We start from the raw sequence: 27,019 nt of genomic DNA on the forward strand, positions 1-27,019 counted from the left end.
ACATAATTCTTAATGAAAAAATCAGTTTCTAATTTACATCAAGAAAATTAGGTTGAGGAAAATTCTGTGCAGCAGCTAAAATCATTCACCTGGGAGTCACTTTGCAAAGAGGAGAGGAGCAGGCTCCCCAAATCCCTGGCACTGCCACCTGAACTCATCTGCTGCTCTGCAGAGCTGCTGCAGGGACAAATTAAATGTTCCTGGGCAGTCACTGCAGACTGATGTGGGGGCAAAACATTCTGAAGACATCCTGTACAGGTCACCTGAAATGACAAGCACATCTCCCTGGAAACACAGGGACATCTTCCTCTAGGATTCAGCCCCAAAAATGAGGTTGAGTCTGCAGAAGTGGCTGCCTGAGAATTACTGGATTCAAGTACCTGGGGATGCTCCTGAACTCAAATAAAAGCCACAAGAGGTCAAGCAGGACTTGGTCCTCAGGGGTGACTTTTTTTTATGCTGATGCAAAGCCACAAACTGCTGGCACCAGGCACAGAAGTGGAAGTGAGACATACAATTGCCTGCAGCATTATTTCATCATTATGTTATTATATTACTATATTATTCTATTATTCTATTATTGTATTATTATATTATTATATTATTACATTATTACATTATTATATTATTACATTACTACATTATTATTTATTACTATACTAGTACCTCTGAGAACAAGAAGAGAACATCAGGCTGATGATGCTGTCCCAGATCTCAGACCTCTGCCCCTCAAGACAGGGAGCTGGGAATGACCAAGAAAAATTCCTTTCTGCTCACCATTTTCCCATAAATTAAAGGAATAACCAGCTTGCACCTTGGGCACAAGAGCAAAGAATGGCACAAGATATTTCTGGATATTACGTGGAAAGAATAGTGATTAAAATGTTGGCTTGGCTTTATCAGTCTGACCCATCACACCTTCTGAAGGCAGCAAAAGTATTCAGAAAAGAGCTGAATTGTAAGTAAAATTGAGCTATTTTCTAAATAAAATATTAAAAGTTTATTAAAGAAGCTTAAAATGAAGATGGCCATTCTTCTGTCAAAAAAATAAACATTTCTTCTTTCATTATCAGTGGTCAAATGTAAGTGCATGATCTCAGGTTACTCTACACCAGAGGAAAATAAATAGTATTTTATCACCATTATTAAACACTTCTCAGGATTTTCCTGCTGAAAATATTTATCCTGCTCTTCAGGCAAGTAAAATGAGATACTTGGGAAATCCTCACCAAGAAGGATTTGAAAAGAAAGAAAAAAGAATCCTTCTTTTCAATAAAATGAAAAGAAACAATAAAAATAAATAACACGAAAATAATAAAATCTATTTTCCTTTCTTCCATGTTTTTACCATGCTGGGTGTCAGATCCTTTCAGCTCCTCCTGGGAACAGCTCCACTTTCACTGCTTTTTGGAAAAAAAAAACCCACTTCACACAGACATTACAGGCATTCCATGCTGATAACACTGATCTTGCCTGTGCCTGCAGGAAAATCAAGGAGGAGCATTGCACAGGGGAGGATTTCTGAGCTCCCTTCTCCCTCCTCAGAGCCCTGAAGGATTTTTCAGCATCTGCTGTAAAGAGCCCATTCCTTATCTCTGAAACTTAGAACCATCCCAGAGATTTCATGAGTCTTTGCTTGGGAATGAAATAAGAGATAGAAACAGAAATGCTCCCAGCCTGAGTGATTACTTGAGCACATTTTCCTTATAGTTCTTGTTCAAAAGAGAAAAATCCTTCTTTTTTCTCACACAACCAGTTTCTCTTTGGGGAAAAAAATGTCTAAATCACTGTAAATGACTCTAGTTTAACCTGGGCAAACCATTCACAGTAGCACTTGGGCAATCAAAGTGAGACACAAATATCAGTGATGTCTCCAGGGTCTGTTTTAATAGGAAGAGCAGGACACTCTCCACTGGCTCACACGGATTGTTTTGGGGAGGAAGAAAACACTGCAGCAGCTTTTACACCTCCTCCAGGTGACCTGCAGTGCCCAAGGTTGTCCTGAGAGCATTGTATGGACAAATTCTACCATCTCTGCAAAAAAAAAAAAGAAATTGGTGTGGACTGAAGGAGGGATCTGTGCCAGGATGCAGCTCAGCCCACACAGAGCTGGCTGCAAGGGCAGGGCTGCAGCTCCTTCTGCCAGGAGGGAGCATCCTGACAAATAGAATTTCTTATATTCCTGCACAGATGGGTGCAGTGATTTATCAAGGGGTGACCAGGATTTGATTCTCTGAACAAAAAGATGCTTTGAGTTTTTTGTTTGGCACAGCAGAAATGTTCCCAGGCCTGTGGCAGCAGGATTTGGAGGGTGGGTTAGCAACCCTGAATGTTTCAGGAAAGGAAAATAAAAATAATAATTATTGTAACTTGTGTAGAGAAGGGATGCGCAGACAGTGAATAGGAGAGAAGGAGGTTTGCATGTTCCTGGGGAGAAATAGGGAATTTTTTCACAGAAAGGGTGTTAAGCACTGGAAGGAGCTGCCCAGGGAGGGGTTCAAGGAATGACTGGATGTGGCACTCAGTGCTCTGGTTTAGTTGACAAGGGGGTATTTTATCAAAGATATGACTCAATGACCTTGGGGGTCTTTCCCAACCTTAAGAGTTCTCTGATTCTGTGATTTAAAAACCATGTCAAAGCCATTAACGTGATGGAGCTGGAGTTAATTGGGAGTTTGCTGGCGTGAGGAGCAGCCCTGTAAAAGCAGAGAATTTCATTTTGTCCAGTGGAGCACTGGTGCTAGAGCACTCCCTGAGTTCCTGTCACTAAGTGGTTCCAGTAGCTCAGCTGCTCAGGGGGTTTTATCCCATGGCACATCACGATTTTCCTAAAGCGGGGAACAGAAAATCGGATCCTTTCTGGGAAAAACGTCTGCTCCGAGTGAAGCTCCTGCAGCTGAACTTTTAATTTGTCAAGGCACAGGCCTATGAACACATCCTCCAGTTTAATGAATGGAACACTCTCAGAAATGTTATAGATCTTGCTGGCCACATCGGTGGATAAAACATACCCAGTCCCTGAACAAAAGGGTGGGTAGGTCTTTCCTGGGTACTCTTCCCTACTCACATACCACTTACTCCCTCTTGTCCTGATGGGGTATTCGTGCAGTTTTAAAAAGCCTGTGAAGAATCCAGCAGTCTTCTTTTTCCTCAGAAGCAGCTCAGTGAGGTAAAAAACATTGACAAACACATCCGTGTCCGTTTTCATGGCAAAGCTGGACTGGGAGCAAAACCTGTGGATCCACTCCATTCCCATCATGGTCTTCAGGGTCAGGTTGTAATAGGTGTCTGTGAAGTTCTTCTGGATGATGTCTCTGTACCTCTGGCTCTCAGCAGCAATGCCAGCCTGCTGGCTGGCATTCCCAGGGCTGCCCAGCAGGAAAAATGTCACCAGGCTCTTGCCAGCCACTGTCCTGTGCTGGCCCCAGGTGTGTCTGATGGCCATCCTGGCATCCACCTGCTGGCACGAGGAGGCCACCAGCAGGACCAGGAAGGGAGGGTTCTTGAGGCAGTCAATGTCTGGGAGCTGGGAGAAGTTCCCTTCCATCCTCCTGAAAGTCTCCATGGGGAAGGTGTAACCCTGGCTGCTCTCACAGGACGTGCAGAATTGGGTCCAGCTGTAGAAGAGCCAGAAGCTGACACTGCTGAGCCCCACCAGGCAGAAGAACAGCCTGAACTTTCTGGAATCTGCCTGAAAGGAACAAGAAGGAGCAGCACATCCATAAAAATAATCTCTGGTTCCTCTCAGTGCTCCTCTCCCAGCTCCCAGAACAGGGATTTAAAGCCAGGGCAGCTCTAATAGAACACTGCCTGTTTGAGGGCACTCACCCACGTGCATTTCTCTCCTGTCACCCCCTGAGATGTCCTGCTGGTGATTCACACTTGGGCTTAACTTGAACCTGCCCTCCAAGCCAGCGTGTCCCCAGAAATCCACACAAGTGTGTCCACTGACACCAGGTCAAACCTCGTCCCCATTTTCAGCATTCAATAAACCAAGTTTAGACCCACCAAGGCCAGAGGAGGAGCAGATTTATGTCTCCATTTCAGAGGGCAGAGAATAACAATGATAGGAACTTTATTTTTTAATTTATTGATTTTGGGGCTTTTTTGGTTGTTTTTTTGTTTTGTTTTGTTTTGTTTTGTTTTTTAATACCGTGTTTCTCCATCTGTGCCTGTGTCCCAGGGCCAGCAGGTGTCCCACAGGCACACCCAGCCAGGTTCCTCTCATCTTCAACCCCTTTGTGTCCTGTGGGGCTCTTGCACCAACCCAGAAACTGCTCCTGATCCTTTTGCTGGAGGAGCCATGAGTCACATTTTTGAAGTTGGGTCAGCTGCTCTGAAAAAAAGAAAAGAGCCAAAACAGCAGTGGGTCACATTATTTGGATTTTTCAGATTGTGCAGGGTTTGAGTGACTCACTAGGACATGCTGAGGTGAGGATTGTCCTATTCCCCTCCCCTTTTTAAGTGAGAAAGATCCAAACAACAACAATGTTCACTGTTCACCTTGCAGGAGATTAATGAGCTGGACATCTGCTTATAAATCTAAGAGAAATTTTGAGTGAGATAAAATTTATCAAAGCAAACCCCCCAAACCCTTATAGTGCCAAAAATATGACACACCTCCATAAATTAACCTGGTGAGAGGAGTTGAGGCTTGAGTTGCTCATTCCAGTAAGCCTCAGACTCTCCTACTGCTATTTTAGAGCCCTAGGATGGGGCAATTTTTACCAGGGGGAAACTTCCACCTTCCCCCTTTTTAACAAAGAATTGTATCTGGCTCCCCAAATAAAACCACAGCAAACCAAGTTAGCCATGCCCAGAGCTGCAGATTCCATGGAAATTGGATCTCTGCCTTCTGACCAGGAGTGTGCTGTGTAGACTCCCCCAAATTCACCTTAATGCCTTCCTTTTGCTCAAATTCCCCTTTCCATCAATCAAAGATTTTGCATTGTAGGATTTAAGTTCATTTGAAAGTCCAGCCAGGTGTGCCTGGAACCAAATCCAGCTCTTTTTACCCCCAAGAATTGTCCCATTGGCTTCAGTGGGAGTCCTCAAAAGCATGAAACAAGAACTGGAGTCTTGGTTTACTGGAATTGCTCCCACAGTGAAGTGTGTTTTTTGCAATGATTCACTAATGAATTTTGAAAATATTTCAAAAATTCACATTTCTTCTGGCACTTATATTTAAATTCACTTTATCCTTAAATAGAGTATTCCTCAGATCTGATTTTTTTCTTGTATTTATAGTTCACAGTAGTCTTGTAATTAACTTTACAGCTGCTTTAGTTAAATACCTATGTAAAATTGTGTGAGATTATACATATGCAGTTGTATTATATCTACATGGAAAATATCATACAAAAATCTGCATCTGTTCTCACATTCTTCAGTGGCCTGGGAGGAAGCACATGAATATCCTGAATTGTGTTTTCAGGGCAGGATGCTGTTTGGAGGTTGGCAATGGAGATGTACAAGAATTTTGTTTCTGTCACCAGCTCACAGAAGAGTCTTTGAGAGTCTGATATTTCTTTGTTACAGAAATTCCAGAACATGCACAACCCAAACACTGAGCTAAGAAAACAATGGAGAGCAACATTCTATTAAAACATTTACAAATATATGAGTGCAAGGTGCCATAACACACAACAACCATCTTACAAGATTTTGGTAGAATCTGACTAATGTAACCTGACCATTCTCTACTTTTTGTTTCCAGCATTACAGATCTAAAAGAACTTTTTTAAGGTCCTTTTATTGGATATCTGGGTGAGCAGCCTTTACCATTCCTCCCACCTTTCCCATTCTGCCTTTCCAGAACCAGATTTTATGTGTGAAGGAGCACAATTTGCACACAAACACACACACACAGAGTTAGGCAAAAATTGCAAATATTTGCAGATGAATGCAAACTGTAAACAGTATTTCAGAAGTTTTGCAGGTGGCACACATGTCCATATGTCCTCTCCCAAAAGATTCCTGTGCAGGGATCAAGGGGTGGGCAGTGACCTCAATAATAAGAATTATGGAACTATGGAATGGTTTGGGTTGAAAAGGATTTAAAGATCCTTAAACCCACCCAGTGCCAGCCCTGCCATGGCAGGGACACCTCCCACTGTCCCAATGTCCAACTTGGAATTCACTGAGAGAACTCCAAGGGAAAAGGGTGACAGAGACACAAGCTGCTTCCTCTGGCCAAGGCCATTTTTCTCCAAAACCCTCCATTCAATCCTTGTTTTGAATGAACAGGGAGAATTCAGAGCACAAAAACCATTTTATATTAGTGCAGGGCAGTTCCTTGGAGCACTGAAGTTTCTGTATCAGGAAATTAAATCACCCTGGTGTTGCCTGGTAAGCCCCTTTCTCATTCCCCATTTTACATCAAAACAAATCTTTCTGGTTTTAGATAAAGAAAAATACATGATGTTTTTCTGTGATCTCAGTCAGAAATAATAGTTTTTCATTATCTCAAAGCTTTTTCCCTCTAGTGCAAAATATTTTATGAAGGGCATTGCCAAAAACTGCCTGTTTCATATCTTAGAGACTTTTCTTGAGCTGACTGGCCCTTCATGGGTCTCTGCAGATGTGGCTGTGGAATCCTGGCACCAAACCATGTGGGATTTGCAGCCTCTTCTCACACTCACCTGAAATGAAAACATAAAAACAGACTCTGCTCTCTCCCAGCAGCTTAAGAGGAGCTGAAATTTTTTTATTCTCTTTGTTATTTATCAAATCCCTCCTTTTTCTTGAGGCTGTCTCTTTTAGGCAAGTCACAATTGTTCATTTTTCAGCACAAAGCATTACAACAACTCTGACACTGAACACAAACAATTAAACACTCTACAGTGGTTACAAATGACTGCCACAAATGCATTTTGATAGCCATGAATTAAGCCAACCTCATCAAAGAGTTTTCTGCTTTCTGCCACTCTTCTGTTGCTTTTTCTATTGATTTTTGCCTGCTGGGCTTCAAACTCATCCCTGATGTAAGTGCAACACTCTTGTCCTGTAATGTCATTTTTCCTCAAGGCCATGAGGTTCTGTGGGGCCTCATTCCTACCAACATTCCTTGAGAACACAGCCAGCAATTAGCCACATTTCATATTTTAGCTACTTCAAATTTTTGTAGGAATTGTCATGGCTAATCTCTCTGTGAAACTCTAAAGGTGTTTTTGGCAAACAAAGATTTTGGTGAACTATTAAGGTTCAGATATGAGCAGTATTTCAGTAGTAGCAAGCATTCAGTTTCTGTTGAAACTTCATTTTTTCCTCATATTTTATTCTGGTTGAGGATAATAATTGAAATTTTACAGTATAATTTATTTTTTCTGCCTTTCCACTGGCTTGTGACCATCATGGAGTGTGCAAATCCCACTGGGTTCCCAAGGCTTTTCTAACTTGTCCCACTATTCCTGCTATAAAATGAGACCCTCTTGTCTGATGACATTCCCTAGAGGAGCACCAAAGCATGGAAATACTTGATTTAGAAATATTTTCACTTTTTTTTTGCCATGCTGGTGCAACAGGGAAATGCTTCAGGCATTCAAGTGATCCACTAAAAGATACTTCCAGCTCTCTTTCCATGGAAATTCTGTAAAGTCAATTATTTGCAATAATCTCCAGGAAAGTTACTACATTTGGTAGCCTCTATCATTAATTTATTTTCTCAGAAAATATTACTTGTCCAGCAGGGATGACTTCCCATCCACCTGGGTGAAATTTGGAATAGAATGCTTTGATGAACTGACAAATTTTTGTGCTATATTCTGGTTTAATGTCTGATTCTGTAGCTGGGACTACTCACAAACAGCTAGGCCAGGAATAATATAATATATTATAATAATAATTTTAAAAATTTCACAGGATCTAGGCAGCCCAAAGCTTGAGACCTCACTCAGCATATCATCAAGCCATATAATAGAGTTTTTATGAGCAGTTTTAAAAGTCCATAAAAAGGATGGATTTATAATCCAATTATATTGGATTATTGGTGGACCAATAATCCAAAATTCCTTTAAATCTATTACAGTGAACCATTCCAAATTTATTTACTTATTTGCTTACTTTTTTTTAATGTGGCTATGAGTGTTTTGGGTAACTTAGCAAATTTTGGGTTAGTTAGCAATTTTAGTTAATTGCTCTTGATTCTTGTACTAATTGATAATCTTGACTATTAACATTTTTGACTGGCAAAATTAGAGTTCACCAACAAACTGTACCTTAAATTTTTCCCAATAATAGGTAATGACCTTCTTCAATTATTTAATTTTAAAAGGTATTGGTTTTGCCTTACCTGCCTGTGTCTGATTTAATTTGATTCTCACAGGTTCTGCTCTTTTTGATTTTCCAGCAATCTCCCTGGCCCACACAATGGGGATTACTGCATCCTTAATTTTCTTTGGGATAGGTTCAGATTGGGAAGTCAGTGCAATATAAAAATTGAAGTTTACATGTATTTAAACTCAGGGACTTTAATTTGAATGTCTCCTCCCTGAAACTTGATTTTTGCACTCAAGTTTGGTTTTTTTTTATTAAACTTTTTCTTAATAAGTTTTGGAGAGTTTGGCAGGTACAGAAATTGATGAGTTATTTATAATTTTCCTAGTTTGAGCTTCACAGGTTTGACAAAGGGTCACAGTTCACCAGTTCCAGTGGCACCAATAATTGAGATGGAGGCATCACTAAATTTCCCTTGCAGGGTGTTTAATAATCAATAATTGATTCCTGTGCCTACTGAAAATTCCAGGTTTTCATTTCTTGTTGTGTCTGTTTCCATTAAAGGGTTTGGATGACTCCTGGATTTGTCTGAAGATTTTTTACCTTCTGCCCCCAGTATTTATATTTTTTTTTTTGTTATATATGTATTGATTAGTTCCCAATCTTCCTAATGAAGATCAAGGAACTGAACCCCTTCCCCTGTTACAAAACTCCTCCCCAGGGTAAGAATTTTTTGCTGTTTTCTTTTATATTTGCTAAAATTTTCTGTTTAGTTTTTTCCTGTTTTTTTTTCTTTTTCTTTTTCTTTTTTTGGATTTGTACATTTTGATGCAACATCAAGTAGTTTACCTGCATTAAAACCATCAATTTTTTTGATTTTCAGTAGTTTTATTCTGATATCATCTGAGGATTGTCCTATGAAAATAGGAGGAGACTTTTACCTTCCTCACAAACAATTTCTTATCTTTATTTCTCTCTTATCTGTGCCTGCAGCTGGCCTTTCCAGCTCTCTGTGCCCAGGACTTTATAGCTAAGTCTTAAACTTTCTTTTTCCATTGACAATCCAAATGCTGGTAGCTGTTCCACCAAAATACCAGAAAACCAGTTTTCAAAATCTCTGTTTTGAAATACCAAAGTAACACATATTTGAAATATTCAAATACTAAGTTCCAAAATACTAAGGTAACCCAGTTACGAAATATTAGAATACCAAGTTCCAAAATACTAAAATAATTCTGCTTCAAAATACCAGAACATCAAGCTTCAAATTATCAAAGTAACCCAACTTTGATATTAAATTCTAAAGATATTAAATTCTAAAATAAAGATATTAAACTCTAAAATGCCCAATTCCAAAATATCAATTTTCAGGTATCTTATGTGAGCAGGATTCCCAAACTCAAGAGAATGCCTTAATGTCACAAAGGGATCCTTCCTGTGTCCCAAATTAATCTGTCATTTTCTCCAGGAATGTCCTGATGCCAGCACAAAAATCCCAGAGCCTCAGGGGACACCAGGCATCAGTCCTGTGTAGGTTCACTAGAAATGACACCAAAATTGGCAGGAATTAACTTTTCTAACTTTCTTTCTGTTGCTTCTTTTTACATAATTTGCCAAAACACACTGGATGTTTTTTTTTTTTTTTTTTTTTTTTTTTTTCCAGTTAGTCTTTAAGTTCTATTCAGCAACTTCAGGGGAGCTGAAAATATTTGGTCTCTATGTTATTTATCACTGGGACCTCATGAAAAAGTGGCCAAGCTCTGGGATCTGATTCCCAAACTCTCAATTTTGCCAATCTCTGTTTCCACAAGGCACAAACTCCCTCCTCCCAAAATCCTGCCAGGGGCAGCAGGCTGGTTTTGGGGTCACACCTCTGACCCTGCTGGAACTCCTTTGTGTTCCCCAGAGATCAAACCATGGTATCTGCTGTGCCAGAGCCTAATTACTGCATCAAAATTAACCTGACATCTCCTTCAGGTCTGTTAATGAGTGTAATTATCTGAACAGCACAGGGATCAGGCTCTGTGCCATTAGCTCAGGGAAAGCAGCCTGGCCTGAGGCAGAGAAAGAGAAGTAGGTCTGGAGTCCCCCTGAGAAAAAAGGTTCAAAATATCAATTTAAACAAGTTCACTTTTCTTAACTTTTCTGGGGCAAAGCTCCAGTTGGGTTCAGGGGATGTTTTGCACTGAAGTCATCAGCCAGGGAAAAACCCAAACCACAAATTATAAAAAAAAAAAAATCCCTGCTTTGTAAAAACACTCAAACAGCTGCAGCCCTAAAATCAGAGGCACAACTTAAGAGAGTGACCAGGAGCTGCAGCCCCAAATCCTGCACAGCTGAAGGCAGCAGGGTTATTCCATTTGCTTTCCTGATCACTGCATGGAACATATGTCCTGGTCCAAGGACCAGCAAAAGCTGCTAACTCCCCATTTTCCTTGGAATTAAGCCCCTAAATTGCTTTTTCATAAGCTCAGTATGACACAGGGAAGGATTAAGCACACGTAGATAATAAGAAAATGTCAAGAACAGCAGGAAATATTTCTTTTTTTCCCTAAATGCAAGAGTTCCAGAGGAGCAGGGGCCAGTCTGGAGCTCTCCAAGTGAATCTCTGGTGATGCCATGGTCACAGTTTCATGGATTAGCAGTGTGCTCACCCAGCCTGGCAGGCAGAAAGGGTGCAAACACAAAAAAAAAAAAAAAAGCAGGACAAGGGAAAAACTTTTCTGAGCATGTTCCCTCTGCTGTCCCTGTCACCCCTCAGGGTGGTGTCTCAAGGCAGAGCAAGGCACAGCTCCTCTCCACACACACACCAGTTTCTGTCACTCCAGCACTGACCTGATGGGCTCATTAGTTATGGCCACATCATATATCTTTTTTTCCTTTCCTTTTTTTTTTTTCTTTTTTTTCCTTTATTCCCCACATCCCCCCCCCCCACCCCACCTCTTTTATCCCCTTTTTCTCCCTTTGTTTCCTTTTTTTTTCTTTATTTTTTCCCTTTCTTTTTGCCCTTTCTTTTTTTCCCGCTATGTTTTCCCTTTCTTTTTTTCTTTCCTTTCTCCCTTTCTTTTTTCTTTTTCTCCCTTTCTTTTTTTCTTTCTTTTCTCCCTTTTTTTCCTTTCTTTTTTCCTTTATTTTTTCCCTCTATTTTTTCTCTTTATTTTCCCCCTTTTTCCCCTTCTTTTTTTCCCATTTTCCCCCTTTGTTTCCTTTTTTTTCCTTTATTTTCCCCCTTTCTTTTTGCTCTTTTTTTTCCTTTCTTTTTTTCCCTCTATGTTTTCCCTTTCTTTTTTTCTTTCTTTCCTCCCTTTCTTTTTTCCTTTTTTCATTTCTTTTTTTCCCTTTCTTTTTTTCCCTCTATTTTTTCTCTTTATTTTTTTTCCTTTCTCCCTTTCTTTTTTCTTACTTTTCTTTCTTTATTTTCCTTTCTTTTTTCCCTCTATTTTTCCCCTCTATTTTTTGGTTTTTTCCTTTATTTTTTTCTTTCTTTTCTCCCTTTTTCCCTTTCTTTTGTCCCTTTTTTCTTTCTTTTTTTTCCCTCTTTTTTCCCTTTTTCCCCTTTCTTTTTTCCTTTCTTTTTTCCTTTCTTTTTCCTTTTTTTTTTCCCTCTATTTTTCTCTTTATTTTTCCCTTTATTTTTTCTTTCTTTTTTCCTTTATTTTTTCTTTCTTTTCTCCCTTTCTTTTTTCTTTCTTTTCTCCCTTTCTTTTTTTTCCTTTCTTTTTTCCCTATTTTTCCCCTTTCTTTTTTCCCTCTTTTTTCCCTCTACTTTTTCTCTTTACTTTTTCCCTTTATTTTTTGTTGCTTTTTTTCTTTCTTTTCTCCCTTTTTTCCTTTCTTTTTTCTTCCTTTCTTTTTTCCCTCTGTTTTTTCCTTCTTTTCTCCCTTTCTTTTTTTCCTCTCTTTTGTTTCCTTTTATTTTTTCCAATCATTTTTATGTTCAATTGGTTGTTTGTTTTTTCCTTTTCTGTTTGCTTTGTTGTGTTTTGTTTTCATTTCGATTCTTTGCTATCTCTTTGATTTTTCTCTCTTTTTTTTTTTTTTCTGTGATGAGAGGGGGTTTTTGCTTTCCCATCTCCTCCCTGGCCTGCTGTGATGAGATCTGCATGGCAAAAAAAAAAAAAAAGAAGAATCTGAGGGGTTTTTTTGAAGCTTTCCATACTTAAAATGATTCTCCACAATATTTTATGTCCAGGCAGTGACTCTGTCCCAGACCCAGGACAGAAACCCCTAATCCATCAATTAGACACCAGCTAGAAAAGGAGCATTACTGTTATGGATTTGCAAATCCTACTATGTGTCCTGGCTTATGCTCTGTCATTATGTTACTAATACCCATTTAGCTGATTGACCCTGTGACTCCAGCAGCAGATTGAATTTTCTTTATAAAAGGTTGGGCTGGTTTTTATTTACCACTTTGGGTTTTAATAAGGAGAGAATTCAGAATAATTAAAAGAAAACAAAAATAAAAGATGTGTGGTAAAAATAAGTGAAGTTATGAATTTTCTAGAGAAGGAGAAATTAGATTAATCTAGAGTGTAATATCTCACTCTAAGCTAAATGAAATACCATTTGCCATATATACAGATTATTCTCAAACACTGGCACAGCTCAAATAAGCAAAGAAACATTTTTTCACTGCAATCAAAGAAAAACCATAGTCAAAAAAGAGAGAAACTTTAAAATATAAATTGATTAAAATTCAGTATCTGAGCAAGAGTCCCTTCAAGTTTCACATCCTTGCCCTGTTGTGCTATGAGGCAATTTCAGAAGAGCTACCAGAGCCACAGTAACTCCTGAACCTCACCCCTTCAGAGGCAAATTTGCCCCATTTCCTCCTCTGAATCGTATTTTCTATGCCACAGAGAGTGATTTCCTGACGGTTAACCACAGTCCCAGCAGATTTTATAAACACAATTTACACACAGCCACTCTCCCAGGGGCAGAGACAGGCACAGGGAGAGTCTTGCAGGCAACACTCATCCATTTAATAGCTGCACCTTTATTTTTACAGGAAAAGAACAAAAATTCATGGGCCTCATCCACTCAGAAAAGTGGTCCCAGCTCAGATATAGAAGTGTCACCTTGGGTGAGGAAATTTAAATAATCCATTATCAAAATAGTCCAGAGAGGTGTCCTTGTGTTCTGTCTCTGTTCCTACCCAGACCCCTAAAGGAGAATCAAGATCATGGCAAGAGAGAAAACCTCTGTGGCACAGGAATCTTTTGAACCAGAAAGATGTATCTTCATCCTTATTAAAAATAAAAAAAAATCCAGAGCCATTAGTTCTTCATGTACCTTGATCTCATCCACCCAACCATGAGCTCTTGGTCATAACACCTGTTTTGAAAAGCCAAAAAAGCATCCTCAGACCAAAATGCAATTTTGCTCTCAAAAACCAGCAAAAAGTTTGTGTCTTGGGGTGACTCAAACTGAAGCAGTTTGGCAGGAGGTGTCGCTGCTCTGGTAATAGCACAGAAAATAAGTGCTGCAACTGTGGAGTCAAAAAAGAAATATATTCCCAGGAACTTTAGCCAAGCTAAGGAAGCTTGCTTCTATTTTAAAATATCAGCTTGCTTTGCCAAGCCACCTGCAAAATTCTCTGGATGAATCCTGGCCCTTAAACACCCACAAAAATGTTCGGTTTGGGTATTTAGTAAGGGCAGATCCTTTTCCAGGATGGAGGAAGGTGCTGCAGTGGGGGCTGGAGCTCAGACCATCAGTGCAGGGACTCTGTATGGACAGTCCAGCCCCCACTGCAGGTGCTCTGTGTCCTTTTCAGGAGCATATTTGGACACTTTGGGCTCAATCCACTTGTACCAGTGATGCAAACACACCTGGCAGGCAGCCAGCCAAGGGCATCCTCTCTCCCAAGCATTGCCCTGGGGCTTTCCCTCCTTCTCTCTCATCTTGCTAGTATTTTTTTCCCCAAAAATTCAGCCTAAAAGCCTTTTCCTCCTGTCTCTGTCCTCCCTTCACCTGCTGAGTGCCAACCATCCCTCTCTGGATTTCTCTCCAATGCTAATTTTAATGCTCCCTCTATTCCTACAATGCCCCTATGTTCCTTTTATTACTGATGCTAATGGGCATATTTAATTTATTTCAGAATGGCCTCATGAATCAGCAATTTTACCCTACTTGGTCTATTCCAAACCTCAGATCTGTGCACAGATAAGCAACTGTCCACAATGGGATGAATCAGAGCAACCTGACCCTGTGTAAACCATGTGCTTCATTGTGCTGAACAGGAATAAAATCCAATCCAATCCTCTTATCTTCATAAACAAAGCAATAAGGAAATTTCTTCCTTTTGTCTTGTTGTCACTGCCAGGACTTCAGATGTCCTGTTCACTGAGAAGCAATAAAGAAATTTCTTCCTTAGACTCTTCTTGCCACTGCCAGACCTCCAAAAGTCCAGTTCTCTGAGTTATGACAGCACCATTCTTCAAAAATTCTGTGCCCCTAAACCAAATTATTTATTGCACCCTCATTGACAAGTAGTGCTGCTTGTTGGTTTTCCTCATCTTAATGCAAAAGAGAAATAAAACTGAAAATGGTATTTCAGACAGAAGTCTAAATGAGGATCTTTCTCTTCTCCCTTGGAAACAGTCTCAAGACACAAGAAGGAAGAAGTAAAATAGCACTGAAGAGAAGTGATAATTATGCAGATTGGAAAAAAAAATTCAAAATGGGAAAAATTGCCAATAAAGCTATTCCAATATCACTCCTAAATCTCTGACTGCTGCTCAGTCCTGATGAAATCACTGTAGGATGATGACCTGTCAGGATTGTGCCTTGCAGGTGGTTTTTTCCCCCTATTTTAAGCTGGGGGAGCACTTGGAGCAGGTGAGCCTGGTGCTCATGATTTGCCCTTTTGTTTCCTGCTGCCTCTTGTCACAGTCATTTTTTGGTGTTTGGAACTTCATACTCCTCTAACAGTTGAACTAAGTCTTTGCATTCATGTGTCTGTTGAATCAGCAAGTCTGGTACTTGGGGAGGAAAAATCTTCCTGGGCAAAGGAACACAAATCCAACTGTGGGACCATCAAATCCTTTGTCAATAACTCCTTGGCTTTAAAAGTGCTGACCATACACAGAAATGTTTGTGGGATCAGGTCCAGTGGCTGCTTTTTTAATTACTTACCTGCGCCTCGTGGATCTTTTTTTTTTTTTTTTTTTTTTTTTTTCAGCATTATTTTATCCAAGCTCCCAGCAGGACAGCGAGGAGAAGGCTGGATTTGTTAGGCTTTGTCCTAACTGATCCCGGGCTTTATGTGGGGCTGCTAAAACGCTCCAAAATGAAGCACCCATTAAATCTGGCGAGTGAGATTAGTCATTTGCCATCAGCACCCCCAAAATCAGCCAGCCCTGGTGGCAATCACGATCCCCTTTCTGCCATCTGCGATCCCAAAGCGGGGTCACATCTGCACTCCCTCCCCTCCGCCTGTCCCCACCGCAGAGTTTGGGAAAGTCGGGGAGGCACATCCAGGAGGAGGGAAGGGAGCCAGTCCCGGCTCTCGGTCCTACCTGGAGCTGGAGAAAGGAGCGGGCACCTCTTCACCCCGGGATGCTCCCGCAGCGCATCCTGCGCGGTCCTTGCCCCCGGGATCGCCGCTGCATCTGTCCCCGTGTCCCTGTCCCCAGCCAGGGGCTCATCCCCCGCAGCCAGAAGCGAAGGGAGGCGGCGATGCGGCAGCGGTAACCTGAACTCCCTGCCTGCCTCTTCCCTCTCTCCTCCCTCCCTCTCTCCCTCCCTCCCTCTCTCCCTCCCTCCCTCTCTCCCTCCCTCTCAGACCCGCTGAACCCTGCGGCTCCATCGCCAGGTTAGGAGCCGGCTGTGAATTTTTAGGATCTGGCTGTGAATGTTTTTATTTGGGGTATTTTGGATGGGAAAAGGGGAAGGCAGCGTCCTACCAGGAACGGGAGATGGAATTGGTGTCAGCCCTTGCCGGCGCTGGGAAAGTTCGGCTGGGCGCTCCCAAATACCAACAGCACAGCCTTGGTTTGCTCCGTGGGACAGAAATCCCGCTCTGCTCAAAAACCTGCGTTCAGGCACCCTCGGAGGGGTTTTTCCTGAATGACAACCCCGGGAAAAGGGGGGAAAAGGGGAAGCGAACCTTTCGGGCAGCCACGTCACCGGGGTGACAGCATCCCTCCCCTCCCGGGATATCGGGGTGACAGCATCCCTCACATCCCGGGATATCGGGGTGACACATCCCTTCCCTCCCGGGATATCGGGGTGTCAGCATCCCTCCCCTCCCGGGATATCGGGGTGACACATCCCTTCCCTCCCGGGATATCGGGGTGACAGCATCCCTCACATCCCGGGATATCGGGGTGACAGCATCCCTCACATCCCGGGATGTCGGGGTGACACATCCCTCACATCCCGGGATATCGGGGTGTCAGCATCCCTCCCCTCCCGGGATATCGGGGTGACACATCCCTTCCCTCCCGGGATATCGGGGTGTCAGCATCCCTCACATCCCGGGATATCGGGGTGACAGCATCCCTCACATCCCGGGATGTCGGGGTGACACATCCCTCACATCCCGGGATATCGGGGTGTCAGCATCCCTCACATCCCGGGATATCGGGGTGTCAGCATCCCTCCCCTCCCGGGATATCGGGGTGACACATCCCTTCCCTCCCGGGATATCGGGGTGTCAGCATCCCTCACATCCCGGGATATCGGGGTGTCACCATGCCTTCCCTACCCTCCCCTTCCCCTGGACCTCCAAATCTGCTTCACCCGGAGCTGTCCGGGCTCAGCCAAACCTTTGCTTCAGGGCAAATCACGAGTCCGGCCGGGACTCCCGATCCCTTCCCAGGGCTACTCCCAACACTTGGAGCACGTGGAGAACTGCAGCGCTTTTACCTTTATGAACTGTCCCCTGGTGACAGCAACCAGCGACAGCTTCACACCACAATTATTGTAGCAAATGGCTCCGGGGGAAAGACATTTCTCCTCTAAACGCTGCAAGCTCCAGCAGGAAAAAAAAAAAAAAAAAAAAAAAAAAAAAGAAAAAAAAGAAAAACCAAACAAACAAACAAAAAAAACCCAAACAAACTCCCAGACAAACGTTATGGATAAAGCCGCACATTTAATACCAAAATACCCAGGGATGATCCAGGGCACTTTGAATTTTTAGCGAGAAAATATTCGCTTTGATTTGTCATTGTATTTTTTTTTTTTTTTTAACGGGTTGTTAGAGCGCAGCGTAAGAAAACACGAGATAAATCAATCACTGGAGCTGCTGGCAGCTCCCTTTCTCCTCCCCCTCCACTCCAAGGCTGGAAATGGAGAGATGTAGTTAAGGAGACACAAAATACTGTTTGCTTCTTGTACTTTGCAGGACAAATACAAGTGAGAAGAGAGGTCCTGATTCACTTCCAGATTTGCTGCAGGAAGGACTGCCCCAAAAGCTTTTTCTTTTTTTAATTATTCAGAAAAAAAAACTCCCGGGTAGCTTTAGTTTCCTGTAATGAGGAAGCATTAGCTAAGGCACCTAAGAATGCCCGTGCCTCTCTCTGCATCCATGACCCTCCTTTGTACCCCGAGTTCCTAAAAAAACCTTACTTTTAGTTTTGGGGAAGTGCTAACACTTCCTTTGTCACAGTCTGACCTACAAAGTCCGACAGCTTCTGAACACACAGAAGCTTTTGCATGCAAATTATCTGCCCTCCACCTGGAAACGGGGCATTTCCCATGGAAATCAGGAAAACAATTTTGGGGCCGGGGCCCCAAATCGCTGCTGAGCATCACACTGTTCAGGGCAGATCATGGAGTCACAGAGTGGGTTGGGTTGGAATAGACCTTAGAGATCACTCAGTGCCACCCCTGCCATGGCAGGGACAGTCCCACTGTCCCATTGCTCCAGCCCCAGTGTCCAACCTGGAACGGAACATTCCAGGGATCCAGGGGCAGCCACAGCTGCTCTGGGAATTCCATCCCATCCCTGCCCACCCTGCCAGGGAACAATTTCCTTCTCATATCGATTCTAACCCTTCCCTCCCTCTCCAGCTGTTCTGTAACACATTAACTGAGAGGGGCTCAAAGGTCTCTCTGGAGCCTTCTCTTCCCCAGGTGAACAATCCCAGCTCCCTCAGCCTGTCTCTATGGGCTCTCAGGGATGCTCCATCCCCTCATCCTCCTGCCCCTGCTCTGGACTCATTCCACAGCTCCACATCTTCCTGGTGCTGGGGACCAGAGCTGGATGCAGCACTGCAGTGGGGGCTCACAGGGGGACAATGCATTGCCAACCTATAAAAGCCAATTTCCACTCCCTCCAGCCAGGCCAGTCACCTCCAGGTCACTGCTCCCAGCTTGCTCTGTGAGTTTCAGCAATTTTAGTTTTTAGGCTGCCCAGCTGTCAGCAAAGGCAGGGAGGCTCCAGGGCACTCAGGCTCAAAGCACTCACTGCAGATTACACAGCCCAGGGTCTGGGAGGGGCACAAGGGGGTGGAAAATAAACTCTGGAATATCAAGCCCTTGTGCTGGGGGAAAACAATCACCCAACAAGCACCATCTACTCCTCTCTGCCTCTGATCCAGGACTGTGCTTGCTGTGAGTCCATCCCTTCCCCAGCACTTCAGCAGAGTAATGCACACATGTGCCTGCATTTCCCCAGCAGTAAATCCAAGCCAACATATATCTACATGGAGTCAGGCCTCAAAGAGTGAGTCAGGGCCTAAATCAGTGTTGCAATTGAACTAAAATAATCTAAGCCTGCTCTAAATGCACATAGCTTTAACCTGTCACATCAAATGAAAATTATATACTTAAACTGTAATCTTCCTGTTCCCTTAGTCATCAAAAGAGGCCACATCAAATTGAAAAAAAAAAAAAAAAAAAAAAAAGAAAGAAAGAAGAGAGAGTGTGTGGATGCTGTTCAGAGGAGGAGGTGGGGCTCATGAAGCAGGATATTCACAGAATCACTGAGGTTGGAAAAGCCCTCCCAGTCCATGGAGTCCCAGCTGTGCCCATCCCCACTTTGTCCCCTCCAGGTGACACCTGCAGGGATGGGCACTGCAAACCTCCCTGGGCAGCCCCTGCCAATATCTCATCACCCTTTCAGTGGAGAAATTCTTCCTGATGTCCAACCTGAGCCTCCCCTGGTAAAGCTTGAGTTTATTCCCTCTATTTCTGTCATTTGGGAGCAGAGGCCACCTGGCTGCACCCTCCTGTCAGGGTCCCCTCTGAGCCTTCTTTTCTCCAGGCTAAAAATCCCCATAGGCCACACCTCATATGACTTAAAATTCTGCTTGAACCAAGGGGTGTTTCTGCCTTCCAAGCCCCCAGCTCAGCCCCCTCAGCACTCCCATCCATTTTCCAAGCACAAAACCAGCAGCTGGTTCATCACTGGCTCTGTGTTTTCATCTCCTCTGACAATTCTGGGTGCACATGGCCTGTCTGAGTGACAGTAAATATTTCCACACCTGAGTTTGTCAGAGCATAAAGCAGCCAGGGATGAGGTCAGGCTGCAAACACCCACCAAAAGATGCCATTGTTTGGCTGGGGTTGAGGTTTTTTTTTTCCTCCACGATGAAAAATGAGAGCAGGAGCTGCGTCCTTGGGTTTCTCTGATAAGGCAGCTGTGGGGGCAGGCTCAGCAGCTCGTGTGATGGAGAGGGTCACTGATTTACACTCTGCCACTGGAAGCTTTCAGGATATCCACTCTATTGCAAAATCAAACCCAGTTTTCATGTAGACCTTAAAAGATTTTTTTTTTCCTACAGAAATCTACAGATTTATTTCAGTCAGGAGGAGAAGTTTTGCTGAAATAACAGCCTCAGCCCTTCCATGGGTGCAAAGACACAACAGCAGCACAGATCAATCTATTATGAGGGAAATTGTTCCCAATAAAACCTACTTGTGAGGCAGAAAAATGATTTCTACCCTCAGATTTACAGGATTATAATTCTACTGATGCAAAATTGATGGGTTTTACCCAGAAAAGCTGTGGCTGCCCAATGTCTGGCAGTGCCCAAGGCCAGGTTGGATGGGGTTTGGAGCAAGCAGGGATAGTGGAAGGTGTCCCTGCCCATTACAGGGGTGGAATGAGATGGATTTTAAGGTCCTCTCTAACCCAACCCATTCTGTGACTCTGTGGCTCTGAACCCACCCCTTTGGTAGACAGTGCAGGGACACACCAGGTACCTCACTATGCATGAATTAAACTCACTGGTTTTATAACAGCACCTCTGCCACGGGGGGCTTGAACAGTGCTCACTTAACTAGATCAGAATATGTCAAATTCTTCTAGAGCTTGTGCAAACAAGGCCTAAATACCTCTCAACATCAGCAGCTCACAAGATAAGTGGGCAGCCAGTGTTGTGTGCTATCCCCAGCTGCTCCTGTACCCATCAGAGCCCCTGGGGCTGCTTGAATCCCTCAGAGCACAGAAAGGTTTTTTCCTGCTGGCAGAATCATGTCCAGGCAGGTTTTGAATATTTTAGAGAAGGAGACTGGGCAGCCTCTTCCAATGCTTTGTCACCACAATACATAAGTTTTTCTTCATATTCAGGTGAAAATATGTGTGTTGCAGTTTTTGCCTTGTCCTGCTGCTGGGCACCACTGAAAAGTCTGAGTGTAGCCCTGGCCAGGCTCTTGCACTGCCCAAAGTGCATCCTTTCCATAAATACCTGTTTTATCCCTTTTGCTCTGTCTAGTCTCTGTTCCAGCTCAGCCTTTCCAGGCAACACTTCCATCCCCTTGGCACCTGCCTGTAAAATATTTGGGTGCATTGATAAGGTCATGGAATCCCAGAATGGTTTGGGTTGGAAAGGACCTTTCATCTCATCCAGTGCCAGCCCTGCCATGGGGACACCTCCCACTGTCCCAGGCTGCTCCAGCCCCAGTGTCCAACCTGGAACTGAACATTCCAGGGATCCAGGGGCAGCCACAGCTGCTCTGGGAATTCCATCCCAGCCCCTCCCAGGGAACAATTCCTGCCCAATCTCCTTCCTGAGGATGCCAAAGCCTCTCAGCACCTCAGAGAGCAGGATGAGCCCTGGCTTTGCATGGCTTCCAGCTCTCCCTGTCCTCTGAGGATGGACTCAGGCTGGCAGCCAGGGCTCTGTGTGTGTCAGCCCATCCTCATCCTCATCCTCATCCTCATCCTCATCCTCATCCTCATCCTCATCCTCATCCTCATCCTCATCCTCACACTGGCCAGGCTCAAGGTTTGGCTCAGACCTGCAGAGAGCAGCAGCTCCCTCCTCACCCCTCACCAGGCTGGGCTGATCCCATCCCCTGCCCTGTGCTGCTTTCCAGGTGCCCTGAACTCTTCCCTTGCCTTCCATGCCCCTCCTGGAGCACCTGGCAGAGCAGCTGGGATGGAAGAGTGGCTTTCACTCAGGTGCCACCACACCTTCCCACATCCCTCCTTCTGTTTCAGGGGGATTAGACCTGGAGCCATTTCAGCTTTAACTAAGGCATGTGCTTTTCAATAATCAGTGCTCGTGCCTGGAGAGGCTGCCTGGAACAGAGGCTGGACAGAGTTAATAATAAAGTAGGGATTTATTAAAAGGCCTTCCAAGGATTCACCTTGGGCAGGGCAAGAGCCTGGTTGTGGCTCTTCCCAGGATGGATCTCAGTCAGGAATTTTCACACTTTTATCAGTTTTGGTCCATTCCCATATTGGGGTTCATTGTCCAATTCCAGCTCCAGGCTCTGCAGTCCCACCCTCCCAGATTCTCTCCTCCATTTGCTGTTTGCACTTTTTGGGGCTGAAGCTGCAGCGTGTCCTTGGTTCTGAGCTGGACAAGGATTGTTTTGTGTGACTGAGCTGAGAGAACTTACTAACACACTGTATAAAGTTCAGAGTTACACACCAATGCAGTGCAGAATCTGAAAATATAAAAGCTGAAACTGGCATCAGTGCAGGTTATGAAATGTTGGGGCCACCAGAAAAGTGCAGCACAACCTTGTCCTCCCTCCCTGTGGTGTTTGGAGCTCTTCTGGAAGGAGTCTGGCATTTCTGTGTGACAAACAGCCTGCAGGGACAGGGGCTGGACACAGCTGAGGGTGTCCCTGTCTGCCCTGGCACCAGTGTCCCCCTGAGCCCCCAGAACTGCCCTGTCCCCCAGCAGGCACAGAGCACTGCCCTGGCAATGATGCTAATCAAATCACATGCTCCAGGGATTCTGCCTGAAGGAATAAGAAAAGCAGATTTATTTTTTTTGTCCCTGCCCACTGCACAATTAACTGGGAGTTTGTGAAGACTTTCCATGTGTTTGTGGATGTTTAAGCCCTGTCTGTTCATTTTGAAGAAGAAAAAAAGAAGAAAAATGGAAAAGAAGAGGGAAAGGAGAGGAAAAGGAAAGGAAAGGAAAGGAAAGGAAAGGAAAGGAAGGAAAGGAAAGGAAAGGAAAGGAAAGGAAAGGAAAGGAAAGGAAAGGAAAGGAAAGGAAAGGAAAGGAAAGGAAAGGAAAGGAAAAGGAAAGGAAAGGAAAGGAAAGGAAAGGAAAGGAAAGGAAAGGAAAGGAAAGGAAAGGAAAGGAAAGGAAAGGAAAGGAAAGGAAAGGAAAGGAAAGGAAAGGAAAGGAAAGGAAAGGAAAGGAAAGGAAAGGAAAGGAAAGGAAAGGAAAGGAAAGGAAAGGAAAGGAAAAGGAAAGGGAAGGAAAGGAAAGGAAAGGAAAGGAAAGGAAGGAAAGGAAAGGAAAGGAAAGGAAAGGAAAGGAAAGGAAAGGAAAGGAAAGGAAAGGAAAGGAAAGGAAAGGAAAGGGAAAAAGAGGGAAAGGGGGAAAATGGAAAGAAAAAGAGGAAATGGAAAGAGGAAAAAGGAAAAGGGAAAGGGAGAAGGGGAAATAGAGGAAAAGGGGGAAGTGAAAATGGAAAGAAAAGAAGAAAGGAAGAAAAAGGAAAGGGGAAAAAAGGAAAGGGAAAGTGAAAAAGGGAAAGGGGGAAGGAAAAGAGGGAAACAAAGGAAAGGGGAAAATGGAAAGGGGGAAAAGGGGAAAACAGGAAAAGGGAAAAAGGGAAAAAGTGAAAGGAAAAAAAGAGAAAATTAGAAAAGGGGAAAAGGGAAAAAGGGGAAAAGGGGAAAAGGGAAAGGGTCAGCAGTGAGGCAGTGATGACAAACCCAGGGGGGTCAGGGTCAGCCTGGAGCTGAGCAGGTCAGGGAATGGAACCCTCCCCAATTCCTGAGGGAAGGACAGCACCAGCCCAGGGTGTGACCCAGGAGCAAGGACTGAAACCCAGGTTTAATCAAACTCCTGCTCTCTCAGCCTGCACATTTCCTCAGCCCTGACTGATCTGGTGCATAGCATGACATGCAGGTTTTGATGGAGCCTGATTGAAGTGCCAAAAAATGTCCACTCAGTTATGGCTCTGACAAATGGATCCTTCTGAGCTGCTGAGCTCAATGTGCTTTTTTATTTTTTAATTTCTTTTTTTTTTTAATTTATGATCAGCCTGTTCCTGTTCTGGGCCAGCAAGGGAGTAAAAGCCAAGGGGAAGGTATCCAAATGGAATATTTTTTGATCTGGTTCAAAACAAGGGCTTGTCAAGAGGGAAGTTTCAGGTCATTTGGGTTGAAACCAAGTATACCAAAGCTTCCAAATTTAAAAAACAAAGCCCACCCTGCTCTGCACATGTCCTGCAGAGCCCTGTGTAGAGCAGAAGGCTCCAAATCCAGCTGATCACGAGTTCATCTGCTGCTGGGCATGGCATTGAGACAAAATGGGATGCAAAGGAAAGAATTACCTTCAAAGAAATTGGAAATTCAAAAAACTTCTTCCCAAAGTTCAACAGAAATGAAATATTTTTGATATTGTGACTCTTTGAAATCCTTCCACTCTGTTTCAAGATGAATTCCAAGGAATGAAAGGTGTTTTTCACGAAAGAAAAATTGCCATTCAATGAACATTAATTTCTTATTTATATTCTTATTTATATTTGTATTACTTAAGTTTATATTCTTATTCTATTTCTTAGATCTGGAACTGATCTACAACATATTGCCATGTCAGTATCTGAAATAAAATTATAACTCTTTTACCCAGCTAGCTGACAGTGGGTATTGGTCCACCACATGTCCATCTTCTCCATGATCTCCTGGGTATTTAACTCACACCTGACATCTACTCTGTGGTCAGCTTCTGATTTATTTTCTGTGTTTCTTGAGGTTTTACAGGTACCTGAGGGATCCTGTGGATGAGGATCCAGGGTGGAGCAGGGGATGTGACCCTGAGAGAGGGGAGAGGAGCCCAGAGCTGAGACTCCCCCCTGGTGCCTTTGCTGTGTCCTCCACCTCCAAAAAGAGCCCTGGAGTCACTGAGGCTGCAAAAGATCCCCAAGATCATCCAGTCCAAACTTTGAACCCCACCTTGTCCCAGCTCAGAGCTCTGAGTGCCACCTCCAGGTGCCACCTGCAGGGATGGGCACTGCAAACCTCCCTGGGCAGTTCCAACCCCTGAGCTCCCTTTCCATGGGGAAATTCCTGCTGCTCTCACCCTGAGCCTGCCCTGCCCAGCCTGAGGCTGTTCCCTCTCCTCCTGTCCCTGTCCCTGGAGCAGAGCACGACCCCCCTCCCTGCCCCTCCTGTTTTTGTGACCAACATTCCCTCTGGGAAGGATGTCTGGCTCTGGAGAGGATCCCTCTCATTTCACCTGGGCAGGTGCTTGCATCCCTCCCCCTGCATGGGGGGACACCCTGAGTATATTTAAGTCACTCAATAAAATAAAAGGCTGATGGAGCAGACTCTGCTCAAATAACAATCTCTGCTCCCCTTCACAGAGTTCAGATCTTCCTGCAGCCAGGCTGGCCACAGCTTTGGTGTTTTGCTTCATCCCTCTTGCACTCTGCCCTATGAAATATCAGCTCCAAGGTGTCCACCACAAGGGCAGTGTCCAGCTGAGTGTTTAGAGATTTATTTCTGAGGGTTTCCTTGCCAGGTGACTTTAACAAATGGCATTTTTTAAAGGTGAAAAATTATTCACAAGCGAAAGAATGGGAGGAAATGGCCTCAAGTTGTGGCAGGGGAAGTTCAGATTAGATATGAGAAAAAAACTTTTTCCCTGGAAGAGTGGTCAGGCATTGGAATGAGCTGCCCAGGGAGGTGGTGGAGTTGCCACATCTAGAAATGTTCAAGAAGTGTCTGAATGTGGCACTTGGGGACGTGGTTCAGGGGTGATTTTGGTGGTTCTGAGCTGATTGTGAGACTGGATGGTTCTGAAGGTCTCTTCCAACCTCAATGATTCTGTGATTCTACCAAAAGAATATTTAAAAAGAAAAATCTGCTGAAGTACAACTTGCTCTCCCTGTAAGCATTTCTCTAGTTGATATTCCCACTCTCAACCCCCTTTTTTCAGGAGATCAAATCCATGACCCAGATCAGGGGGTGTTGTGCTCACCCAGGCAGGGGGGTCTCAGCATCCCCTCCAGCTCCTCTTTAGCATGAATCAGGCCAGGAAAACTGTCCCCAAATCCAGAGCTCATTAATCTTTATACAGAGCAGTAAAACAGAGAGGAGCAATAAATATACCTGTCCTTGTTTCCTCTTGCCCACTAAATCAGCTCCCTGCTTCTAGGGATTCACTCAGTGTTGGGGTTCAGATATTACACATCAAATCTCAAAGTAATTGGAGATTCTGGAGTCTTTTATTGGGTTTGCATGGCTGAGCTTTGGCAGCAGGGGCTACAGGAATTAGAAGTTCCCTTTCTGGCATCTTTTCAACACAAAGGGTGTCTCCCAGCCCTTGCCTGCAAAGATAGAAGGGAAGCACTTCTTTTTTTAAAAAATTCAGGTGAAATATAAGAAGGCCATTGACCTTTGCTTTTGTGGAACATTTCTGTTTTAATCTAACTCCTTTAGAGGAAATGCCTCATACAAAAAGCTCATCCAACTCACAGAAAAGAAAAAAAAAAATAAAAATACTCCTGCTGGAGTCATAGTTTTTGACCAAAAGGCAGATGTTGGGGTTTTCTTTCTGCAAGCAAGCCATGCCACTGAGAAATGCTTCCAGGGATGGAGCATCCAAAATTTCCCTAGGAAACCTGCTCTAGTGCCTTCTACTATACCAGTAAAATATTTCATCCTAATATCTAATCTAAATCTACTTTCTGGCAGTGGGAGCCATTCCCTGTGCCCTGTCCCTCCATTCCCTGTGTCTGTCCCTCCATTCCCTGTGTCTGTCCCTCCATTCCCTGTGTCCTGTCCCTCCATCCCTTGGGAATTGTCTCTCTCCATGTTTCCTGCAGCTCCTTCAGGCCCTGCAAGGCCACACTGAGCTCAGCCAAAGCTTCTCCTGTGCAGGTGAACAATCCCAGCTGTGCCAGCCTTTCCTGCCAGCAGAGCTGCTCCATCCTCTGCTCATCCTGCTGCCTCCTCTGGGCTCTGCAGCAGCTCCAGCTCCTCCCTGGGCTGGGGCAGGGCTGGGGCAGCTCTGCAGGTGGGGTCACACCTGAGCAGGGCACAGGGGGACAATCCCACAGGTGATGGCCCCAAGCAAGGAAGAACTTCCCAATTTTCTGCTCAGTGTCTAATTTAGAAATAAGAAATCCAGCCTGGCAGGGCAGCCTCCCTTCAGGAGTGTCTGCCCTTCTTGTCTGGCATGTGGCTGAGCCCTGCTGCCAGCCTGGGCACTCTGGGGTCTGTCCCTAACCCAGGGGCTCCATCACCTCCCAGGGGATTATCCCAGGGTTTCTCAGTCCCTGACTCCACAGGGATCAGGTGTCTGCCAGGATCTCTGACCCTGAGCTGGAGCAGACACAGTTCCAACACCCCCCTTCAGACAGCAGGCACCAAAATATCTGTTTGTAGCTCTTCTTCTTTGGCAGGAGGTTAAAACTGAGGGTTGGAATA

At 44.1% G+C, this 27,019-nt stretch overlaps 1 protein-coding gene across 10 annotated transcripts in view; it reads right to left on the bottom strand.

Annotated features, from left to right (window-relative positions):
* Nucleotides 1–110: 110 nt before the first annotated feature.
* Nucleotides 111–27,019, bottom strand: part of B3GALT5 (beta-1,3-galactosyltransferase 5) — a 31,826-nt gene continuing 4,917 nt past the window's right edge. The window contains exons 2-5 of one of the 10 annotated variants that reach the window (XM_079312815.1): nucleotides 17,089–17,194; nucleotides 13,191–13,295; nucleotides 4,154–4,331; nucleotides 111–3,691 (exon numbers count right to left, since the gene is read on the bottom strand). In XM_079312815.1, the coding sequence (XP_079168941.1) occupies nucleotides 2,741–3,691; nucleotides 4,154–4,228 (1,026 nt within the window). In that variant the 5' untranslated portion in view covers nucleotides 4,229–4,331; nucleotides 13,191–13,295; nucleotides 17,089–17,194 and the 3' untranslated portion in view covers nucleotides 111–2,740. Of the gene's footprint in view, nucleotides 3,692–4,153; nucleotides 4,337–5,381; nucleotides 5,572–6,417; nucleotides 6,446–13,190; nucleotides 13,905–15,737; nucleotides 15,945–17,088; nucleotides 17,195–27,019 lie in introns of those variants that run through there. The other 9 variants (XM_079312818.1, XM_079312810.1, XM_079312811.1 and 6 more) reach the window with 9 other exon arrangements.

The sequence above is a fragment of the Erithacus rubecula genome (genome assembly GCF_903797595.1).
Source record: "Erithacus rubecula genome assembly, chromosome: 1".
NCBI classification, from domain to species: Eukaryota; Metazoa; Chordata; class Aves; order Passeriformes; family Muscicapidae; genus Erithacus; species Erithacus rubecula.